Here is a 22,882-nt window from a genome sequence, read left to right on the forward strand (position 1 = left end):
AACTTCAATTAATTATTTGCATTTCATAGTCAGAAGCTTGACTAATACTATATACTGCTGAACAGCAATCTAATGCTATTAAGGACAAAATATTAAAACTTGGAGAGGCTTAAGATGGCATCCTCTTTTCCTTCTAACATTTTTACATGCTGAAACTGGAAAGTTCAGAAAGAAAGGCACAGAAGGGACAGAATATGAGCTGATGGTTCCCTGGAGAGAAGGACAAGAGCTTGAAATTCTTTGGAAGATTACGATCAAGCTTGCTGAGTTCAGAATATTTTTTCAAATCTGGAACTCTTAAAAGGGACTCACACAGGATTCTTTCAATTCTTTTTCTATAAAGTTCAAGCAATAATAAAAAAAAAATCAACAAAAGCATCCAGACAAGGTACTGTGCAGAAAAAGCAAAAGTTAAATTTCCATTTTCTGCGTGTGGATCCCTCCTCATCTTTCCAGGGTGGGCACTCTCAGTGTTCAGCTTGAGACAAACATTACCATGTGCATATTCTACAGCAGCTTTGGAAGGACTGGGGAGGGAAGAAACGTTCTGGGAGCAAGAGGCCAAGGAAAGCTGCTTTTCCTAAAACTGCTTTTTCCAAAACTTCTTTTTCTCCCACATGTGCAAGGAGCAGCTTGTGCAGCCCTGGCTGTGTGCAGCTGCTCTGGGTCTTGTTTTTGGCCAGGAGCCCCAGCCCAGCTCAGCTGCTGCCATGGAGCTGCAGTGGCTCAGCAGAGCCCAGCACGCTGTCCCCTCAGTGGTGTCCCCTCCCACATGAATGCTCATGTCCTGTGCTCTGACTGCAAGGGGTATGACAAAGGCTTATTCTAAAAATGGTTTTCAGAAGGGAATGCACTCACTGAACACAGAGAGAGTTTCAGGTGTTTCTCTCCCCCTTTCACCTGGTGGAAGTTTTTTTTTTTGGTGTGGCTGATTTTTTTCCTGAATTCAGCAGCCAGGCATTGCAGAGATGATGGAAAGCAGCCCCCAGGAAGGAAAACACATCTGCAGGGCTCAGACACTGAGCTTTAACTCCAGCTAATAACACTTGACAAGAAAAAGGATCTCATGGAGCACAAAAAACCACTCCCCTGCCAGGCTGGGAGCAGTCTGTGTGTGGAAACACCTGGTACCCAATGATCATCTGCAGCCTGGAAACCAAAACCCAGCTTCAATTTCTGCCTTTGGTTTCCAACCAAGCCATGCTGGTGCTTGGGATTCAGATGGCTGTTCCCTCTCCCCACTGGCTTCTCACAATGTTTGCACTTTTTTATGGATGAAAACATATCAGAGAGTAAGATGCTGAACAGATGGAGCTACCAAGTTAAAAGGAGGTTTTCAGAGGATGCTTAAGGAAGAGAATTGTAATGTTCTGTTTCTGGAGGAAACCCATTTATCACGACTGCACCACATAAACTGAAGCAGAAAGTCCTGTCTTCCTCTATTTTCTACCTCTGCAGGCAGAGGCAAAATGATTTGTGAAGGATTTCTGGTGGTTATTAAGTGGCTTGAGCTGGATGAGCAGAGTTTGTTTCCCTTTGCTATTGGTAATTATAGTATCATGACCCTCTAATTAAGGTCCTGTCAGCCTTTCCATGCCAAGCCTCATTCAAGGGATTAAATCAGCCCCTGGAAGCTGCAGAAGGTCAAAGCTCACCCCTGCAGCTGGCAGCCTGGAGATTGTTGGGGTTTTTTTCTCCAGAAGTGTATATTGATGAGCCTGCTTCTTTCCCTATGCAGTCACAAAAAAAAATAAAACTATAAAAAAAGAGAAGTTTCAGGGCACAGAAATGCTGTGTCATTTCAGACCTGCTGCCATAGGAAACCACCAAGAGAGTCTTGAAAGGAATGAGGGAAATTTCTGACCATGGTGCTGATTCCATGAACACAAGAAACATCCTCTATCAGGCTGACAGCAGAAAAGGAAAATATTTCAGTTCAGTTCCCAGCTGTCTGTGGGTGGGGAGAGGGGAAATAAACAACCTCTGAGTAACAGGCTGGAGCTCTGGGCTCAGGCTGTGCCAGCCAGCACCACGAATAACTGTGCAAATAAATATAAGCATAAAAACCACAGTTCTCTGTCGTGTGACCTGGGTTTCAGCCCATTAACTTTGTTTTTGCTGCAAAGCAAAAGTTCCACGAGCTGCCTTTGGCCTCTCTCCCCATCCTGGTGATCCCTGTTCTGTCTAGGCAAGAGCAAGATGGGGTTGAGCATTTTTTTTGCATTTCAGGAGGATGATGTCACCACCCCTGAGAATATTATTTAATATCTTTCCCATCTCCAGAAGAAAAAGGCCTGGGCATAAATCTGTGATGATCAAAATAGCTTGATTTCACTGGATTCAGAAAATTGCAGTGCTTGGACAATTAGCATTTTTTCAAAAGCAAGTCAGCAATGGTAGGGTCAGATATCTGAGGTGGGCAGCCCATTTATTTTGTGTCTGTAGGGTTCTACCTGGCAAAACCTGCAAAATTCTCACTCAGTAACAAATATTGACATCTAAATTAAGAATGTTCTTGCCTAAACAAATGGCCATGTCCATGCAACACATTTAAATGTGTTCTAATTATTAAATCAATGCCTGCCATTGGCTCCCCAAAATCATTGCTTTTTTTCCCACTTGAGGAAATACAGCAAAACAAACTGACAAACTTCCCTAAAGAATCATTTTCTTGTCAATGCAGAAAAAGCCATGAGTTTAAAGTTGAGAATCTTCTGTTCCTTGGCAATCAATGACTTCTCTGTCTTGAGCAGCTCTATCTGTGTGCCTGTTTCTCCTGGAAAATGCCACCACACAAAGCATCGCTGATGTCACTGCTATCAGCAGGTCAGATCAGTGCAATCTGATAATTCTGAATATGGACCAAGAAAAGGTCACCAGCAGTTCCTGCTCCCCAAGGATAAAAATGAAATGAATGATGGAGGGGGGAGAGAGAGAATGGAGAGCTCTGGGTGCTCTGGGAGCAGACTGGAATCAACCTGGGCTCTGAGAGGAATTCATGGCTATTTTCAGAGATTGTCCCCAGGAGCTCCTCCCTTCTCCTTCCCACCAAGCTTTCCATGCAGATAAGAAAGAGCAAAAAAAAAAAAGAATTTCCTCTATTTTATCTGAAACGCTGTGTTGAGAGTAACAAAAACAACCCCAAGGAAATGCAAGTGCTTTTCTGGAAACAGGTTCCTACTGCTCAGCCTAATGTAAACGAGCTCTGACAGTGTTCATCATTTTCCTTTAAATAGATCTAAAAACATGAAGATTGACATTTATCATTGGGCTTCTGGACATCTGTAACCTGATGAATAAAGAAAGATGTACAAGGGAAGACATTAATAAGGAATTCAATATACCAAATATTATTTTAGGAAAAGCTATTGTATTTTGTTCTGCATGGATTCCTCCTACTGGGAAGAAGAAAATAAGGAGAGAATGAAAATGAATTGTAATATGATTTTTCTTTAGAGGGGAGAATTGTTTTTTGGTTTTTTTTTTAAACCACAAAACTACTTCACTCCAACACAGGCAGTTGTTAAAAACAGTTCTGATCAGACACAACAACCTGGTAAAAGGTTCCAATGTATGTTTTTGATACAAAGTCCAGAGACAACATCTTAGAATGTCAAATCTCTCTTTGTGCTGCAGGCAAGGCTGGAAAAATGTGTAGTTTTTTTAATCCGTACCATGATGTTTTTCTAACTGCATGAGCCACCCACCTCTCTTCTCATTCCACCCCAAATCTGCCAGCTCACACTTCAGCCAGATGTGTGATAGAGCAGTGGATATTCACATCCCTAGTCTTTAAATCCACAATATAGGCATTATTTGAGGTGTCCAAGGCCAGCTAGACAGGGCTTGGAGCCACCTGGGCTAGTGCAAGGTGTCCCTGCTCATGGCAGGGGGTGGAATGAGATGATCACCAATGTCCCTTCCAGCCCAATCCCTCTGGGATTCTGTGTTTATTTTAATTTATTCTTCCAAAAACATGGCAAGAATTAACTTTCAGTTCAGGTTCAGTCATGTCCCATCCTCCCTATTTAAAATCCTTTTCCTTGAGCCTTCCCAGGACAAAACCAAAGGGTATTCCAGCCTAAGTCTGTTTGAGCTCTGTTCTTAACACAGCATCTGTCTCACAAAGAGACTCCCACAGCCTGGAGCCTCCATGCCTGGCAGTGCCCATATCAAACAGCCCCAAGAAGGAAGGCAGGAAAGAATTGGGGGATCCCAGGGCTGTGGTGGAATTGCTGTGTTAGGAAGCAGACCTGGCAAGGAGCTGCAGCAATTCAGCTCCCTGACCTTTAGAGGAATTTTCCTCAGCCACTGAAACCATGAACAGCCTGACCAAGTAACTTTCCACAGCCTGGGAAACCGGTTCAGGAGGAGATTTCTGCTTTCTACAAGAGAAAATGTCTCAGCATGCAGGGATTAGAAGTCCCAGTCTGACTCAGGCTGGAGGCTATAATTGTCCATGGCTCTATGAGCTCACAGCAGCTCTAGGACACGCGTGGGATTCGGGGGAGAGGAGCACAGGCACGCTTTGTTCCATGTGAGGAGCTCAGCTCTGAGCTGGAACTCCTCCTGAACGTGCTCTTACACCCACGTGGCCAAGCTGACCTGCTGCCTGTACCACTGGGGCTGCTTCTTGAGAGGCTCTAATGCTCTTTTACAGAGAGATTGCAAAAAGTTCATGTTCTCTGGGAAGGAAACAGATAAATTCTTCAGTAGTGTTCTGGGGAGGGTTTTGACCAAGGGAACATCTGTGTGCCATTACATTGATACAGAGGTTTTGGAGCAGGGTTAGAGATGCAGAATTGAAAGAGGCTGGAAATATTAGTTTAAAAGAAATAATTACACCTATCTCTGAGTAATGCTTTTCCTTAGGTGAGGCAAGTGTTTTTCAAATTTGAGCTAGAAGGTCAGAGATGCTGAAGGAGACATGATTTGGATTCATACCAAAATGCTGAGTTAATACTTGCATTTCAGTGGAAGGGTCACGGGGCTTTATAGAAAGGTGAGCAGCTTTCCTGGGATAGATGTTGAGAACAACTCCAGAACTCATGTTACCAAATTTCTGCTAAAAGGGAGCAAATTCCCACAGGAGAATAAACCCCTTTCTGCTTCAGTGCACAACCTGCTAAAAGCACAGTCAGGAGGCAGTTTCTAGGTGACACCAGTTAATAAAACACACACAATGATCCAGGAGTCTCATGTTAGTGTCAAAAGCTGAGCCCTGGCTGGGGATGGAGCAGACACATCTGTTTTGCAGATGAGCTGTTTAGAGCACAGGAGGAAGCTCACACAGCAGCCTGAAAAGAGCTGTGATTTCAACCTGCCAGGAGCATTCAGCACTTTGTGGGGTGACATCAGGCTGTATCAAAGTCAGGGGGAAATGATTTGTCTGAGTTCACCTATCCATTTGCAGCATGTTGCTGCACGAGCCTCGTTACCCCCTGCTGTGAGAAACGAACACGACAGCAAATCAAGGCTGGAATGAATCACCCAGAGATTCCCTCAAAATTCAAACAGCTACAGATTGGTGCTGCATCCTCCAGATCTTTATTCCCTCCCCCAAGCCTCTGTCAGACCTGTGTCCCTGTGCTGGTGATGCCTTGTGAGGGCTGAGCTAGAGCAGAGGCTCGACAGAGCTACAGAATAAAGCAGGGTTTGATTCCAAGGATCTCCTCAATGGATGCACCTTGGGCAGCACCAGAGCCCAGCCAGGGCTGCCCCCAAGATGACCCAAAATGGCCCCAAAATGCCCGGCTGGGCACGGGGTCTCTCCCTGGGATCAGCTCTGCTCCATTCCCACCTTGCAGTTCATTGTCCCAGCCCAGCTTTAGCCCAGGCAGTCCCACCCTGCTTGTTTTTCTCTCTCCAGCCCACGGGGTTTGTGCTCCTGGGCTGGGATTTGGCTCATTTGTCCTTGGTGCCCAGCTGGAGCAGGAATTGTTTTGTCTCCCTGCTCTGGGCACAGAGCTCACCATCCCATAATATGAACCCAGACCCACACACTAAAGCAGCACAGAATGTGACACATAGAAAAGCCAAACCTGAGGCATCTCTGGCACTCACCTGGGCCCCAGAGGGTGATGCACTGCTGCTCGTGGGTCTGGCAGATGCCATTGTAGCAGTAGCCATCCACGCCGTGGCACGCGTGCCCGTCGTGCAGGTAAACGTTGGCCGGGCACTGCGGGCTGGCCCCCGTGCAGAACTCGGGCAGATCACAGGAATTGCTGGACTCTCTGCAAGAAATCCCCGCTGGTTTGAGCTGCAAAACAAACAGAACTTCAGTGCCTGCAGTGCCTGGGTCTGCCCTGCAGCACAGGAGCAGATTTCCCCCTGGCCTGGCTGCAGAGGACAGGGCAGGGATGGCACAGCTCTGAGTGCACGGATCTCAGCCATGCTGGGAGGTGTGGCAGGAAGGGGGCTCAGATGAAGCTGCACACATGGCTCACAAGGCTCAAGACAGAAGGCAACCCCAGCCCTAATGTTTGCAGGTGGCTCCTTCATCATGTCTGAACACAGGAACTCTGGAACTTCTTGGAACTGCCAGGAACTCTGGAAAGGAGGATCTGGAGCCCTGGGCAAAAGGCAGGTCAGAGACCTTTCCATCCAGGGCAGCAGATCCCAGAACAATGTGCTGTGTTAGGGCTCAGGAAGCCACCAGCACACCTGTCTGTGGATTCAGATGCCCAACCATTCACAGCTTGGAAGGTTCAGTTCAATGATCTTGAACAGATCTTGCAGGTTAATTAATCTATGCTGTTACATTTCCTCATGGAAATGTTGTTGTGATGGGCAGCAAGATCTCCTCAAACTCAGTTACAAGATTAGTCCATGTAACTGCTTGTCCTGTACCAATTTCCATGGAAAATGGTATTTTTTTTGGAACATGCCAGTCTGAACATTCACATCTCAACAGCAGCCACAAAAGTTGGGTGTGCTCTGGGAGCAGCACTGAATTTTAATCACATTGCCTTTGGTAAAAAGCAAAGGACATGAAGATGGATTGATTTTGCTAAAAAGCAATTCCTGGCTGTGAGGATCCCTTGCTGCTCCAAGCTCATAGGTTGCCACAGACAACCTGCTGGATGCTTTATTAGCCCACAGGCAAGGCATGGTCTGAGAATTCAAGCAGGTAAATGCCTGTGGTAAGTTGGCTTTTACAGAGTGTTAGGAGACCACAACAGCTGATGATCTGCTATTAAAAATGTGTATGCTGTTGATAAAATTAATAATTTAAGAGCCTTTCCCCCAAAAAAGAGGGTTAAGCATTTAATGATTGCTTGCTGAGTAAGAATGAGAAAAATTAAAGCACACAAAAGCTCATGAAAAAGAAGTTTTGCACAAGCAACTGAAGAGGCCACAAAAAGCACAGAGACAATTTAAAAAAAATCTGTTGATCTGCTCCTTCAATAATTTATATTTTGGGAATTTTTTAATTGCTCACATGACACACAAGTGTCTTAATGCTTATCAATACCAATTTACTTCTCCTCCATCCTTGCTTTGGGAATTTTCTAATTGCTCACATGACATGCAAGTGCCTTAATGCTTATCAATATCAATTTACTTCTCCTCCATCGTTGCTTATTGCACTGAAGCAGGGAAAAATGCAGAATTCTGCCCTCCCCACCCCAAAGAGAGACATTTCCCCTGGTTCACCTGGCAGTCCTCGCAGCAGAGCCCATGTGCACACACTGCTCCTGGGTTCAAGGCACAGGTGGTTGCATTGCAGCACGGGTTTGTGCATTCCTGCATGGATTTGGAGGGTAAATTTAGAGCAGACAACGTGCAGTCACCATGAGCTGTAAATCAAGAGGCTGCCTATAGCTCTGCCAAGAAAAGCTGGGCATGAAATCATGAATTATGCATGAAATTCGACAACCTGATCCAAACAGCCTTGTCTGCCCTCAGATTCAACAAGCCCAACAAGTGTAGTAAAACCAGAGGAGCTGCTGAGGAGGGCTGGTTTCTTCCAGCTATGGATCTAATCCCAAATATCACAAACAACCCAAGCGTGCTGACACCAACCCTGATAGAGCACTGGGGTGTTTTATTTCCACAGGAATCAGTGGAATGAGTCCAGTGCCTCCAGAGAGGATCCAGGAGCTGCTGCAGTTGCTGAGCATCACGACCACAGCTCTACTTGGTGCTAGCTGCTGGCCAGGCTCCTGTTTGGATGGAAGCTGGGGCTGCCACAGAGGAAGACAACGACACGATTCCATGTAATCCCTTATCAGAGCACACCAGTAATAGAGCTGTGAGATATGGAATGGGCATGAACAGCAGCCTCACTCCCTGATACATCCCAATTTCACACTTGTGGATTAGATGGTGCCGTGTGTGGGCTCCTGCAAACTTTATTGTCAGTAGAACGAGCTCGTAAGGAGCCTCAGAAAAGAATGGATTTGTTTTTCCAAGATAATGCCCACAAGCTGCAAGTTACACCAGCTGAGCTGGAATCTCATCTCTCTCACAGAAATAGAAGCAGATAAAATTGCTCTTCAGCTGTGTTAAGTCTGTTTGACTTAGCAAGGGATCACTGACAATAGAGGGAACACAGGAGGAAGGAGTGGGTTAGAGTGATGCTCACAGCCTCTTGTTCCTTCCCTGGCTTCTGAAAGCTTCCCAACTGGAAGGCAGGGCTAGCACTGACTCACCAGCACAAACCAGGAAGATTCTCAGCATTTCACTGGTTTTTAGGTATTATCTTCCTGCATGTACAAAGCCAACTGTGCTCTGAAGCAGAGGAACAACTTCCTGCTCCTATTTCTGATCACTGGGCTACGGAAATGTTCCTGTGTCCTGTGCAGCTGCTGCATGTCAGGAGTAGCATTCAGGACTGTCAGGAGTAGCATTCCTCTGCACAGAAGCAAGGTTCATAAATTTACCTCAGAGATAATCTGAGATAAGCAGGGTGGAGTGTCAGTCCCATTAAGGTCCTTCTGAAACAGTCAGCTGCAATACCCCATCCTCTGGCCCCACAGCAGCATTCCACAGGCAGACTGGGATAAAGACACAGCTCTTGGAGTGGTGTTTCAGCAGCCTCTGAAATTTCCAATTGCTGCCTCACTTATTGCTCATCACAGGGAATGAGCTTGGTAAATAGTTTTTGTGCCTGGGCTATCAAATTGTCAGGAATGATTTTAAGATAAACAAGCAAAAAAACAAGCAAGGCTCACCAGGCTTTGGGAGGATGGAGGCTGACACCTGAAGTGCTGCTGTGCTGGAGTTTGTTGTTGTTGTTATTATTAAGGTATTATTGATAAAAACAGCAGTGATGGGAGGTGGTTTCTCAGTGTGGCTCTCCTGGCTCTTCAGAGGAACCAGAGCAGCCCAAGCCCAGAACAATTCCAGCAGCACCTATGTGATGCCAGGCTCTGTCCTGTGGACAGGACACCTGGTTTTCCCCCTCTCTTTTCTAAGAACACAGGACAGACCCCACTGGGTCAGCCCATAACTCCTCTGTCCTTGTGTCCCCCTGAGAGCAGCCAGCAGAAGATGTTTAAGGACACTGACACCTTCCCAGTCTCCTGCCTTTCCTTTGGTTTTCCCTTGGCTCCACGGGCATTTTTAGCACCTGTAAGAGTCCGAGACAAGGAACTCCCAGGTAACCAACACAGTCAGGAGAGCAGCTCCTTCTGCTTGTTTGGAACCTGCCATTTTCAAACTTCATCTGCTCATTTCTCATGGGGGACGATCTCTCCTCTCTCACCCTTTCCATTCCCCTCACGGTTTTATCAGCTTGTGCTGCATTTCCCTTCATTTTCTTCTTTTCCAGCCAGAGCCCTTTGGAAACTTTGAACCACCTTATTGCTTTTCTCTCAATCTTTTTTCACTCTGCTTTATCCTCCCTGGGATCAGGGAGGGGAAGGGAAAACCTGCACGAGCAGTTTCAGGCGCAGCAGATTTATAGAGGTCTGCTGGTGCTTTGTTTTGTTTTCCTATTTCTCTCCTGGTACTTTCTAACAGCCTATTTACCTTTTAGACCACTCCTGAGCACTGGGCTGACATTTTCATGAGACTATTTATTGCAATATGAAGTCTTGTTCCTCCATGGTCAGAGTCAGCTCAGAGTCCATCATCTTCTTTGTGTTTTTGGAATGTGCATCACTCCTCAGCGAGTCCCATTTCTCATCTTAATGCCTGTTCCAGCACCCTCAGAAGGTTTCTCTGCAGTCCTTCACAGCCAGTTTTCATCTCTAGCAGCCTAACTAATATCATCAGCAAATTAAAGACTATTCCTCTTCCCAGGTTCTTTATGAAAATGCTGAGCTGTGTAGTCCCAGGACACATCTCATGGATACAGCACAGCAGATCTCCTGCCACTGCATGAAATGGGTGATTTACACCTGCTTGTATTTCTCATCTTTTAACCCAATTTTTGCCCATGCAGTTTCCTCTCCTTTACAGCTGCTCAATCTCCCAGCAAAGCTTTGGTGAAAGGTTTGGTCCAAAGCCTCTCTGAAGCCCTCACAGGCTGCAGTGACAGCCCTGTCCCTTTCCATCCACTTGCTGAGCCCTTCAGAGCACTGTGATGGATTTGGAAGACAAGATTTTGTAAGACAAGAGTTCCTGGCACAAAAGCCACGTTGACTCATCCCTGGCATGTCACAGCTGTTTGGGAACTCACTCCTAATTACATTTGGAAGTAATTTGTCTGACTTCTGAGTTAGCAATTTGTAGTTTTCTGTTCCTCCTTGCAGCTGGGTATAAAAGACACATTTTCATCTTTCAAGGACTGAGGATTTTTACTTCTCTTCATTCTTTTATCTTTCTGTCTATAATTTGCATTAACCCTCCTTCCACAGACACTGCAGCACATCAGGCATTTTTGGTCATATAGGTTAAAATTGTTAAGATCATAAAATCATAGAATGGTTTGGGTTTGAAGAGACCAGAAATCATCAATCCACCCCTGCCATGGGCAGGGACACCTCCCACTGTCCCAGGTGCTCCCAGCCCCAGTGTCCAACCTGACCTTGGGCACTGCCAGGGATCCAGGGGCAGCCCCAGCTGCTCTGGGCACCCTGTGCCACTTCTCACCCTCAGAGAAGAATTTAATCCTAATATCACTCATTCTTGGGATGCTGCAGCACCATGGGCAGAACTCAGCTGTACAAATGACTGGGCAGTGAATTAGTAACTGATCACACAGGTTTTCTGGAGCCACTCAGGTCAGAGCAGTAAATCCCAAATAAATTTAATTGCACCCAAGCTGCATTTTTCCCAATATAACTAAAAAGGCAAAAAGACAGAGAGAAGAGGCAAATCAAGGCAGTGCTTGCTGACATTAAGTGGCTTTGACTTGAAAAGGTATCACGGATGTTCAGAAATGAAAACAAGAAAGATAACAGGGTTAGAGAGACATTTGCAAGCTGCTTGCACTCTACTGCCTTTAAACAAGGAGATAAGGCTGCTTCCTCCAACCCTGTTACCCTCCAGAGTGAGTGAACTGTCAGGAAATCCTCAGGGCTTGGACCAGCCCAATCCACTCCATGGCAGTGATATCTTGCTGCTTTAACTGCCCCCATCTCTTTTGTCTCTAGGTCCCTGTTTATCACAGGAAACAAATCCCTGATCTGCTGCTGCCTTTAATTCACATAATCAGAGAGGAGTTCAATAAAGCCAATGAGGATGGGATGTGAGAGGGATAAGGATGGCAGCTCGGATATTATTTGACCCCAGGTTTTGCCTATCTCCTGCTGGTCTGACACATTCACTGAACTAAATGGAACAATCTTGGAAGCAGCAGCCATCTGTTTGGGAGGCAGTGAGGGCTATTTCTGCTGGGAGGTAATTGGCTAGGGGGAAAGAAAAGTCCTACAGTGAAGGAGGAAAGGTCTTGTACCTAAAAAACTGAAGCTGCAATGAAAAATACCTGGCCAATATGAATATTTCTATTTATGTAATTCTATATAAATGGATAGTGAGGCCCTGGCACAGGCTGCCCAGAGATGCTGTGGCTGCCCCTGGAGCTCTGGAAGTGTCCAAGGCCAGGCTGGACAGAGCTTGGAGCAACCTGGGGCAGTGAATAAGTGAAATGGCAGGGGGAAAAATGAGATTATTTTTATGGTTCCCAACCCAAAGCGTTCTATGATTACACAGTTTCTATGGTTATATTGACATAAATATAAATAAACACAAAGAAATTTTATAAATATAAATATGAACATAAGTAAATATAAATATAAATACAAGTAAAGTAAAATATAAATATAAATAAAATATAAATATAAATAAAATATAAATAAAATATAAATAAAATATAAATATAAATAAATATAAATATAAATATAAATATAAATATAAATATAAATATAAATATAAATATAAATATAAATATAAATATAAATATAAATATAAATATAATATAAATATAAATGTGGCTTATCACTGATGGGAACAAACCTTCAACTAACTCATGTTGGCTTGAAAAATTCCAGCCAAGTTCTCAAACTTCTTTTGAGTTTGGCTGATTAGCTAATGCTGAAAGGACCTTCTAGGAACACAAGGTCATGGCCAGTGTGCAGGACAAGCCAGAGTTTGCTCTCTAAGGATGAGCTGAGCACATTCTTAACCCAAGCCCTGCTAAACTTCCCCATCTCGAATACACTCGAGGCCCTTCTGAGACTCTGAGGTTTCAGCTGATGGGGCAGAAGCAGAGAATGGGGAGTTCTGTTTTACACCCAACCCACCAAACCAACCCTCCCCTGCCAAAGCCCTGCAGGCAGGACAGGAGCAGTAACTCCCAGGTGGTTTCTTGTCACTGACAGATTTTCTGAAAAATACCTGTGCCTGGATTTTTCTCCTGAGAAGCTGAGAAGCCTCAGAAAAGAAATGTAAACAATTATTATCTGATGGCTGTGGAATGTGCTCTGGAGATGTTTTACCAACAGATGCATCTTTGATTAGTCTCATGTGAATTGTTTTTACTTGATGACCAATCCCAGGTCCAGCTGTGTCAGACTCTCTGGTCAGTCACCAGATTTTATCACCATTCCTTTTCTTTGCTAGCCTTCTGATGTCTCCTCTCTCTTTAGTACAGTTCTAATATATCATTTTCTTTTAATAAATTATATATCCTAAAACAATAAATCAGCCTTCTGAAAGGTGGAGTCCAGGTTCTCATCTCTTCCCTCGTGCTGGGACCCTCAAACACCACCCCATTGTCTTACCTCAGGCTCCCCACAGTCACACTCCTCTCCATCCTCCACGTAGCCATTGCCACACTTCTGGCCACCAAAGGACTCCTTGACCTCAGGCAGGTTAAAGAGACACATCCCCACTCCCTTCTCCAGGCTGTTCTCCAGGTCCTTTCTGCTGCAGCTGCTGAACACCATGGGGAATGGGTAGCTGGAGAAAACCCACGTGGAGACAAAAGGAAGGTGGTTAGATGAGATGGAAAGCTCTCTCTGCTGTCACACCGGTGACATTTCAGCACCTTAACCAGGAGATTGTGTTCACTTTTTATCACACAAATTGAGATACAGCAATTCACTGTGAAATTGAGCTCAGCCCATTAATAATAATAGTAATGATAATTTCTGACTATGAGTAAGGGAATTTTCACTTTTCCACTTCATTTTGTAGCTGTTGTTAAGGACTGGAAGTGTTCACATTTGAAATTCCTTCTCCCTCTTTTGCATAAGGAGTTATAATGCAAATGATGATTATGAGCCTAAAGAAATGCTGGGTTTGCAAGTAGTATCCTGCATTTGCAGGACTGCAAAATATCCTAATCTTTCTTGGAAAATTCAGCCTCAAATGGAAAATTCATTCATCTTGCTCTGCAGAATGGCAAACTTCCTGCTTTTTTTCAGGGAAAAAAAAAAAAAAGAAAAAAAACCCACTGTTACTTGATAAGAGCCTGCTTCTGCAATTCATCAAAGCTGAGCTTGGGAACTGTATGATGAAAGCAAAGACAGTTCTTGTTTTAAATCAGCAGGACTGTAAATAATTTTAAATATAATAATATATTATTAATATATATTCTATTAGATATATTGATATATTTATATTACTATAATATATATTTAAATAATAATTTGAAATGATTTAATTTTGAATAATAAAAAAGATATTATATTTATGTTTATATAGATATTATTATAAACATATTATTTAAATAATTTTAAATCAGCAGGCTGAAAATATTCCTGTTTGGAATTCCCAGTGCTGAATGCAGGGTGGGCTCAGCTGTGCAGACAGGGAGCAGCTCCCACTCCTTTTGCAGAACAGCCAGACAGTGAGGACAAAACAGTCCCATGCAGCACAAACAGCAGCAGGGGATTGCAGTTTTTCTCTGGCAGAGCTCAGTTCCATTTCTGCTGAGGAATGTTTGCAGTTTGCCTCAGGGATGAGGGACCAAGTGACACCAGGCCTGGCTGATGGCACGGTGTCCCTGATGCCTTGAGGAGCTGGAGCAGAGGCTGGAGGGGGTTCAGAGGAATAAAGTGGGGATTTATTGAGGTGCCCCCAAAGGCCACGCCCTGGCAGTGCCCAGATGGCTCCAGGGAAGCAAAAGAGCTTGGGCACAAGATCTCACATTTTTATAAGTTTTAGTCCATTTGCATTCAGGATTAACTGTGCAATTAACAGCCTCAAATGATGAAGTTTCATCCTCCTTGCTTCTTGCCCTCCCTCCTCTTTTCATGTTGTTCATGCTTTGGGCCTGAAGTTTGAAGAGATTGTCCTGGAGTCTCCAGCTGGAACAGGATTGTTCTGTCTCCCCCTCCCTGTGCAAAGATCCCAGTAACACTTCACACAAAGCTAAAGCTGCACACCAGAACAGGGCAGAAAAACTCAAAAGCCCAGGTATCATCCTAAGGGCTGCTGTGACTGCTCTGTGCTGTCATGGAACCAGAGCCATGGAACAGTTTGGGCAGGAAAAGGACTTGGAGACCATTTCATCCCAACTCCAGAGGCACCTTTCATACCCCAGGGCACTTCAAGCCCCTTCAGCCTGGCCTGGGACACTTCCTGTGGCTGCTCCATCCACAGCTTCTCTGGGCAGCCTGTGCCAGGGCCTCCCCACCTCGACAGGGAACCATCTCCCCAAATATCTCACATCCACATTGAGTCACATTGAACCTGTCTCACAAACAGGTGTAAAACACCTCCTCCCCTCAGACTGATATCTTTGTCCAGCAGACACTCAACATCTCAGCAGCTCAGGAGCCAACCTGGCAATTCCACTTTTGTCACTGAGTGCTTTGTGTCACCCACGTGTCACTAGGATTGTTATCTTTGCAGACAAGCAAGGTAACACACAGAAACTCTGCACTGCTCAACTTCAGACTTCCATTAATCTCCTGGTGTTTCTGATATCCTCAGATGAAAAACTTGATTTGGGAATGATGATGCCTGCAGGTCTTAGAAAGGGATAATTTCTATTAAAAAGAAAGAAATGTTTGGCAACTAGAAATGCAAAAGAGCTTCCTATGCTGACATAAGGAAGTTAATTAGGATCTTCTAGGAGGTTATGGATACATTACAGAACAGAATATATTTTGTGCCTAGTTAAAATTACCTCTTTTACAGTTTCTTTTGCAATAAAACAGCCAGCTCATTGGAAAAGAACATAAACATGAGCCTGAAGAAGAAAATAATTTTCCAATATCACTATAGGGCTTGTCAAGTTAAACTAAACAGTTTTGAGTTTCACTGACATATGACTTCAGAAAGCTAATAGGCATCTCCATGTAATAAGCTGATTGCTGGAAAATATCAATGTTTCAGCAAAATGACAGAGTCTAAGATAAATAAAGAAATTTCAGAATAGCAGGAGGTAGGAGCCAGGCTGTTAGCTGGGCCCCAAGGGAGGACAGGGAAGATACTTGGAGTAATGGAACAGAAAATAAAGTCTCTTGGAAAACCACTGACCATTTTATACTGAGCAATTGGAGATGTTCTTAACAGGGCACCACAAACTTCTGTCCTGCCCTGAGTGTGACTGGGAAGAAACCTCACAAAATTCTGTGTACATGCAGATGGGTGCACATTCCTGCCAAACAGCAGGAAAAACCAAAGCAACCCTGATTTATCTGACTGAGAAATCCTGATGAGGCCTTGATCAGACAGGGCCCTCACATCAAAGTGTGAATAAATGAACACTGCATCATCCAGGCAAGATCCTGCTCCTCAGTGGCACAGGCTTGCTTGGATATCCACTGGGGTGAGCCAAGGAGACACACACCTCTCAGGGAATGAAATCCATCCAGGAGCACAATTAATGCACATTTCCATGTGACACCTCTCAGCCACACACAGAGCACCAGGGCAGCTCACCAGCCAAAACTGTCCCTGTTTTAGGGCAGCTCCTTGGCACCCCTGGATCCCCAGGATCACTGGCATGGATGTGAGGTGTGTCTGTCCATCAGCAGGAGGGCAGAGCCCTCTCTCTGTGCCAGAGGTGAAATGGTGTCATTGCTGATGAATGAGCTTTATGTTTCCCCCTCAAAGGAACTTCAAGCTGTTTCCTATTTTGAACTCTGAGATCCATTCATCTTCTGGCTTTTCCTGCTCCTGACACTGGTTTCCTCAGCTGACATCAGTGCAGCACATGGCACATGATGACATTTCCTGAAACTCTTCTTCTTTACCAATTAATCCCCAAATAAAGCAATAAAAACCCAGAAATAAACCCAGCTGGTGGAAACAGAGAAACTTCAGGGTAACCAACCATGCAGGAGAAGGTCCCACATCAATTGGTGCCAATTGGTATTTCACTGGAAACCTGACTGGTCTTTAATGTCATATTCTGATACACAACCAGTCTTCTTTTCTTGACCAATAAAGTTCCATGTAACAGCCACAGCACTTGATTGTTGTGATTTTAGGCTGTATTTTGTCTGTCTTTGCAATTTTAGAGCTGTTTCATCAGAAGAATGAAATGCCTGGCAGATGGGATGGGAAGGGAAGTTACAGATATCAGATGTCAGCAGTGCTCAAACCAATGCTTGAATGGATCTGGAGCTTGTAAAAAATGCTGAAGGAATGGTGAGGTGAAAGGAATTCATCCTCTGAACAAATGCAGGAGCTTCCTCCCACTATCCTGTGAAGAGGCTTCTGTTCTCACCTGGAAGGAGCTGCCTTAGGGGGGGAGAAGGAAATGGGGTCTCCACAGTGAAGTCAGCCCTTGACCCATCTCCAAGATTTCAGTGATTCCTAAACAGGGATGTTTGTGCTTCCTGTGGCAGCTCAGACACTCACTCTGTTGGAAAACCAGCTCATAAATGCCATGAGAGAACATTCCAGAGGTGAAAAATTCATCAGCAGTCTTTATACTCCATTCATCTCCACTCAAGACATTTTCTGTTACAGATTCTTATTTCTTTGTACAGTTGGAAAGAGAAAGGGCACTTCAGTCCAGCCTCACTCTTAGTCCAAAATGCTGTGTCCCATGCATTTTTTACACTGTCTGAATCTGTAGATTTCTTACACAATGGATCATTTTGTCAAACTGTTCTGGCCGTGGGTACAACTCCACAGAACTCAAATTGTTCCCAGCACTGCCATCAGTCTCCTCAGTGGCTTTACAGCAAGGAAAATCACTTCAGTCTTTCTGCCCCTCTCGAATCCACAGCATTCCTTGGTGTCTCCTTGGTGCTTAAAAGATGTGTTTGATCCCCAGCAACAAATATCCCAGTTTCCAACAAAAAAAGCTTTGCTGCTCCTGCAAATAAGACCTTCACAGTTGTCAGAGGATCCCTGGTAATCGATTCCTTGGGAAACAGAGCCTGGGCTTGTCCCATTCATTTATATTTCAAGCACCCCAGCCCTCCAAATGCCAGGTTCCTTTAGGCAGTTCTGCATTTAGCCTGTATTAGATGGCTCCTTCCATTAACTAAGTGAAGTGGCATCAGCACTCTGTCAAGTCCCATTTAAGAAGAGAGGATTCTCTCCACCAGCACCTCGTTGCCCAGTACAGGCTTCTTTTCTTTTCTCTTTTTTTTTTATTGCATGAAATATAAAAGCTCATCTCCGTCATCACCATTCCAGAGGAATTCCCCTTCCTCAGGGGCTGAATGACAGCACAGTACAAGCACAGAACTGAGCCACTGCCCCAGAAAATTACAGGCTGAGGAGAGGAGACAGGCAGGGCACTGAGGAGAGAGGCACTGGCTGCTGATCCATGCAGGTCACAGCAGATCTGTGATCACTGCTCAGGCTGCTGGGATGTTCCCATTGCTGTCCTTCCCCCTGCTCAGAATGCTGGGATGTTCCCATCCCTGTCCTTCCCATTGCTCAGGCTGCTGGGATGTTCCCATCCCTGTCCTTCCCATTGCTCAGGCTGCTGGGATGTTCCCATCCCTGTCCTTCCCCCTGCTCAGGCTGCTGGGATGTTCCCATCCCTGTCCTTCCCCCTGCTCAGGCTGCTGGGATGTTCCCATCCCTGTCCTTCCCACTGCTCCATCTGGAACATGCCCGGAGCTGCAGGAGACCCAAACCCCTCCAGCTGCATTGCAGCAGCACCTCAGGGAAGGTGGAACTCCTTTGGTTCCTCCAAATGCTGTCTGTCCACACCTCAGAACCTCAGGTCCACCTCTCCTGAGCTCCTGCACCATAGAACATCACAGATTTGTGTTTCCCAGCCTCTCAAAGGATAACACAAAGATTCTGGGAATTCTCTATCCATTGCACAGGAAGATAAACTACAGTCTCAGCATATCTTGAAATCATTTTGATTATTATGATTATCACTGGCCAATCTCACTTTCTATTTCTTATTCAAGAGCTGCAGGGTTTTTCTAAAGGAGCTGGGTTGTTCTGTCCCAAATGCTGGTGCACACACCCAGACAGACACTATAGGTATGTACACATCTATTTATAGGGTTCATCTCTTCCAGTTCACATCACAACCTGATTATTCAGCATTATGGCAATGTTTATATAGAGCCTTTTACCAAAAGAGCCTGAAGTGTTTTACAATTATTCACTCAATTAAAATGCACAAGAGCCCCAAAGAGCTCTGTTAAATACCACCAGACCTCCCTCCCTGAGGTAATATGATAATTGGAGATTATATTAATTTTAAAAGGGACTTCTTTTTTTTTTTTTTTTCTCTGAGCATGCTTATGGAAACAACAATTGGCTAGCTGATTTCCAAAGGTGCAGAAAACTGGGACTGAACTTTGCCCAGAATTCCTGAGAACCCAAACCTGAAGGGCCCTACCTGGAAATAGCTCTGGCATCAGCTGTGAAGGTGCTTGAAGGCAAGAGGAGTGCTAAGTCAGAAGATTCCCTGGTCCAGCACCTCAATTTCCAGCATTTTCCATGACAACACCTTGTCTGAGCTGACCACCACAGTGACTTTGTGTCTGTCTCAACCCAAGGACCCTTTGAGATTCAAAAAGATGAATATTTACTCTCCTTAATCCCCCAAATTCCTGAATTTTGGCTCACAAGGGGAAGGAATGAGCAATGCAGACCCTTTTACTGGATTATGGAGAGGTGAGTTTGAGCTCCCCCTTGTTCAGACTCTAGAAAATTCCTGACACAGGAATATGTGAGTTTTCTCTTGCATATCCCAGTTTTACATAAGAACATGAAAATGAGGGTGGGGGAAAATGAAATTAAAGAATAGAGACAGGGTGGTTTTTGGTAATACAGGTGTAACTGATTTTTCCATGGAAAAATGGCAGCACTAGAGGGAGAAACCCAAATAAACCTCTAGAAGGCAGAAACTCAAGCAGCATAAATGTTTCTAGACCCAGAGAGGTGTTGATTTCAAGGAACTGTGACAATTTTCCAGCCTCCTCTAACTCCTGATCTAATTGACACAATTCCTTTGCACTCAAAAGCATCCCCTTGGTTTTAACCTTCTAGACTTTATTGCTGCTCTCCAGCTTTTGAAAACAACTTTTTATGGGCTCCTAAGAGGATGAGCCTACCAGAATAAAAGTGAATTTGCTATGAGATGACATTTTTTGACACTCCAGCTCTTCTGTACTGCAAGTATGTTAATGAATTAGTAAGCATAAAGAACTTCACAGAATTAGGTGTCAAGCAGGAGATAAAATCCAGTTTTCTTTGATATTGAAATAGGTGCTCAAATACTACAGATCCCTTCATGTATCAAGTTCTGTCACTACACGTTATTTCCTACACCTCACGTTTTAGTGGCAATTGTTTCAAATTAGACAAGTGCCAAAATGTGGAAAGACTTTTTAATCTGTTAATTAGACAAGTGCCATAATATGGGAGGGCTTTTTAATCCATTATTTAAACAATGTCTTAATTTCTAAGTACTTTTGAGGGAGAAAGGCACAAATGCAGTTTTTGACCCCAGCAGCACAATAAAGGGGGAGTTAAAGGTATCTGCAGACTGTTTCACACCTAAAGCTTTTGCAAACAGCAAACTGGGAAAATTAGGAGGAAGGAGAAGCTGGAGGAGCCTTTGGGCTCTTGGAAGCAGCACAAGATATCAGTCTGATATCTCTGCCCAAGATATCAGTCCCAGAGCTGATGGGGCACATCTTTTTCAGGTGATTTGGAAGGATTTAGCTAAAAATGTAAAGTGGTTTTATCTACAGATAAAGTATTTAAACAGGAAGTTTGCTTCAAAAGGTAGAGGATGTCTGCCAACCCACACTTATTTTTCTAGCCTATTTTTCACTCCCTTGCTCCTCTTTTAGAGTTTTAATCCCTGGAGCATTGATAAAGTAGAGCACAGAACTGGGCCATGGAGTTAGAGATGACATCAAAGCTCTTCTGTCTGAGTTCATGGCCAGTGACTTCAAAACAAGCCCAGATTTCTCCTGCAGCTTTTGTCACCCTCACTAGGTGGTGGCTGCCAACCCTTCCAATAAACAACTGGGAATGTCTCCCACTGCTGCTTCATTTAATTGGTGTCTGCTTGGATGCCTTGGTGTGCTACAGTGGAATTTCCAGGCTTATTGGAAAGAAAGCCTTTCCAAGGAAGTGTTTAAACTTTGCACACAAATGCCTTAAGATTGTTTTCATTCTCCCCTGGGGACAGTGCAGATTCCCAGAATGAATTCCAGCAATCTCCCTTCAGGTGCCCAGACTGGACTGACACAGCCCCAGCTGAGGCTTGGCCTCTCCCATTACACAGAAGGTGAAATTTTAACTACCTGGAATATTCAAAAAGGCAGATTTACAACTCTGAATGTGGGACTTCAGGGCAGAACAAATGCCTGGATGGTTCCCAAAAATCCATTCTGCAAGGGAACAACACTTAATGGCTTTATACAGTATAGACTGTTGTGGCAGTCACAAAACTGCCAAATAAAACATTATTAGCAGTTACTTTCCCTCTGACAAATAGATGGTCAGAGAAGTTTTTTCTTGGAGGAGAGGCCTGTTGTGACTTTCCTTTGTGTTCTGGGGGTGAAGCAATGCTAAACCAATTTATCACCCCTGACAGGATCCTGACTCTGTGCTGGAGTTATCTGCATTGCAAAAGCTCCATGGGAATTGAACTCAGACAACTGTTCTTCCTGTTGGAAACCAGACAGCCAAGGCAAGGAGCTGTAATCAGTTTGAATTTGCCTCTGGCTCATCTTTTGCTCTGTTTCCTTTTAGACCACTACCTCATTAATAAAAATTTGCTGGATTGCTGAGAGTTCAGGTTTCACAATCCACTGCCTAGAATTTGAGGCTAATCCAATGCTGACTACAGGAAAAGTCAGAAAGCAAGGCAGAGCAGAGGGAGGGATGAAAAGGCCAGGTCAGGTCTGGTCCCAGGCTAAGGAAAAGCAGGATGCAGACACCCTGTGCCTGCCAGCAGCTCCCAGCAGTGAAGGAAAATCTGGATAAGGAGCACAAGCAGAGTGCCCTGAGTTTAAATTCTGTCACACAAAACACAACATCCTCAGCATGTGACGAGCAAATAAAGACAAATGGTCCAAACCAGTGCTGAAGATCAGCTTCCTGCTGAGTTCTGATTAGGGAAAAGGTGCTTTGGTTAGTTCCCAACATGATTTTACAATCTGCTTTTGTTCCAGGCAGTTACATTCTAATTTTCTCCCTTGAAAAACCTTGGAATTGATTTTTTTCAATGGGCCAGAAACAGACAAGGATGAAAAAAACATAAAAAAAAAAAATCTGGCTTTGGGAATCAGATTGATGGAAAGACCAGGAGATGGATTTGGGTGAGGATGAGCCTGGACATCAGGTGAGCAGATCAAAGGACACCAAGTTAAGGGAAATGGACCCCAAACAGGGCTAAACCCAACCAGGAGAAACCCAGGGCAGGGAGAAGGGATTTCACAGGAAATCCTGAGTTGGAAGGGACCCACAAGAACCCCCTGGCACAGACAAACCCCAAGGATCAGCCCTCTGGATGGAGAAGCTGGTCCCTGGGAAGAGCAGGAGCAGAGAATGAAGTGCATGGAAATGCCACTTGGTGAGATGGGGGTGCTGGAGAAAAGAGTCTGAGCCTGCAAAAAGCTGGGAATAATAAATACCTGGGGGACAGGCTCATATTGATTTCACTTAGCATCTGTACTACCCAGGCTCTTAATAAATCAGGACTCCAAGACAGCAGGATCATGGCTCAATTTTTTGTTCTTTGGGAAGATCCAAAGAAAAGACAAGTGAGGTAAAACAGTGCCAGAAATTAGTCTGAATCTCCCTAGAATTCCCACCTTCCCTTCTGCTGTTATGAGAAAAAAGCTCTTTATGCCATATCACCCAAAACACCTCAGATGAGGGGAAATGGAATTCTTAAAAAAATCCTAAATATATATATATATATATTAAAAAAATACTAAATATATATTCCTTGTTATATATATATATATAAATATATATATATATAAATATATATAAATATATATATATAAAAGAAGGAATCCTTTTTTGTACCTTCCCCTTTCTTTTTCACAGAGCTGGAACAAAGAAAAATTAGCAGCCACATTGA

General features: G+C 44.3%; 1 protein-coding gene across 1 annotated transcript in view; it reads right to left on the reverse strand.

Moving 5' to 3' along the window:
- The window catches only part of ADAM12 (ADAM metallopeptidase domain 12), a 184,814-nt gene that overhangs the window by 17,295 nt on the left and 144,637 nt on the right, over positions 1 to 22,882 (reverse strand). Inside the window, exons 12-14 of the mRNA XM_018910520.3 lie at positions 13,173 to 13,350; positions 7,657 to 7,746; positions 6,064 to 6,259 (exon numbers count right to left, since the gene is read on the reverse strand). Of these exons, the coding sequence (XP_018766065.3) occupies positions 6,064 to 6,259; positions 7,657 to 7,746; positions 13,173 to 13,350 (464 nt within the window). The remainder of the gene's footprint in view (positions 1 to 6,063; positions 6,260 to 7,656; positions 7,747 to 13,172; positions 13,351 to 22,882) is intronic.

The sequence above is a fragment of the Serinus canaria genome, chromosome 6, assembly GCF_022539315.1.
Source record: "Serinus canaria isolate serCan28SL12 chromosome 6, serCan2020, whole genome shotgun sequence".
NCBI classification, from domain to species: Eukaryota; Metazoa; Chordata; class Aves; order Passeriformes; family Fringillidae; genus Serinus; species Serinus canaria.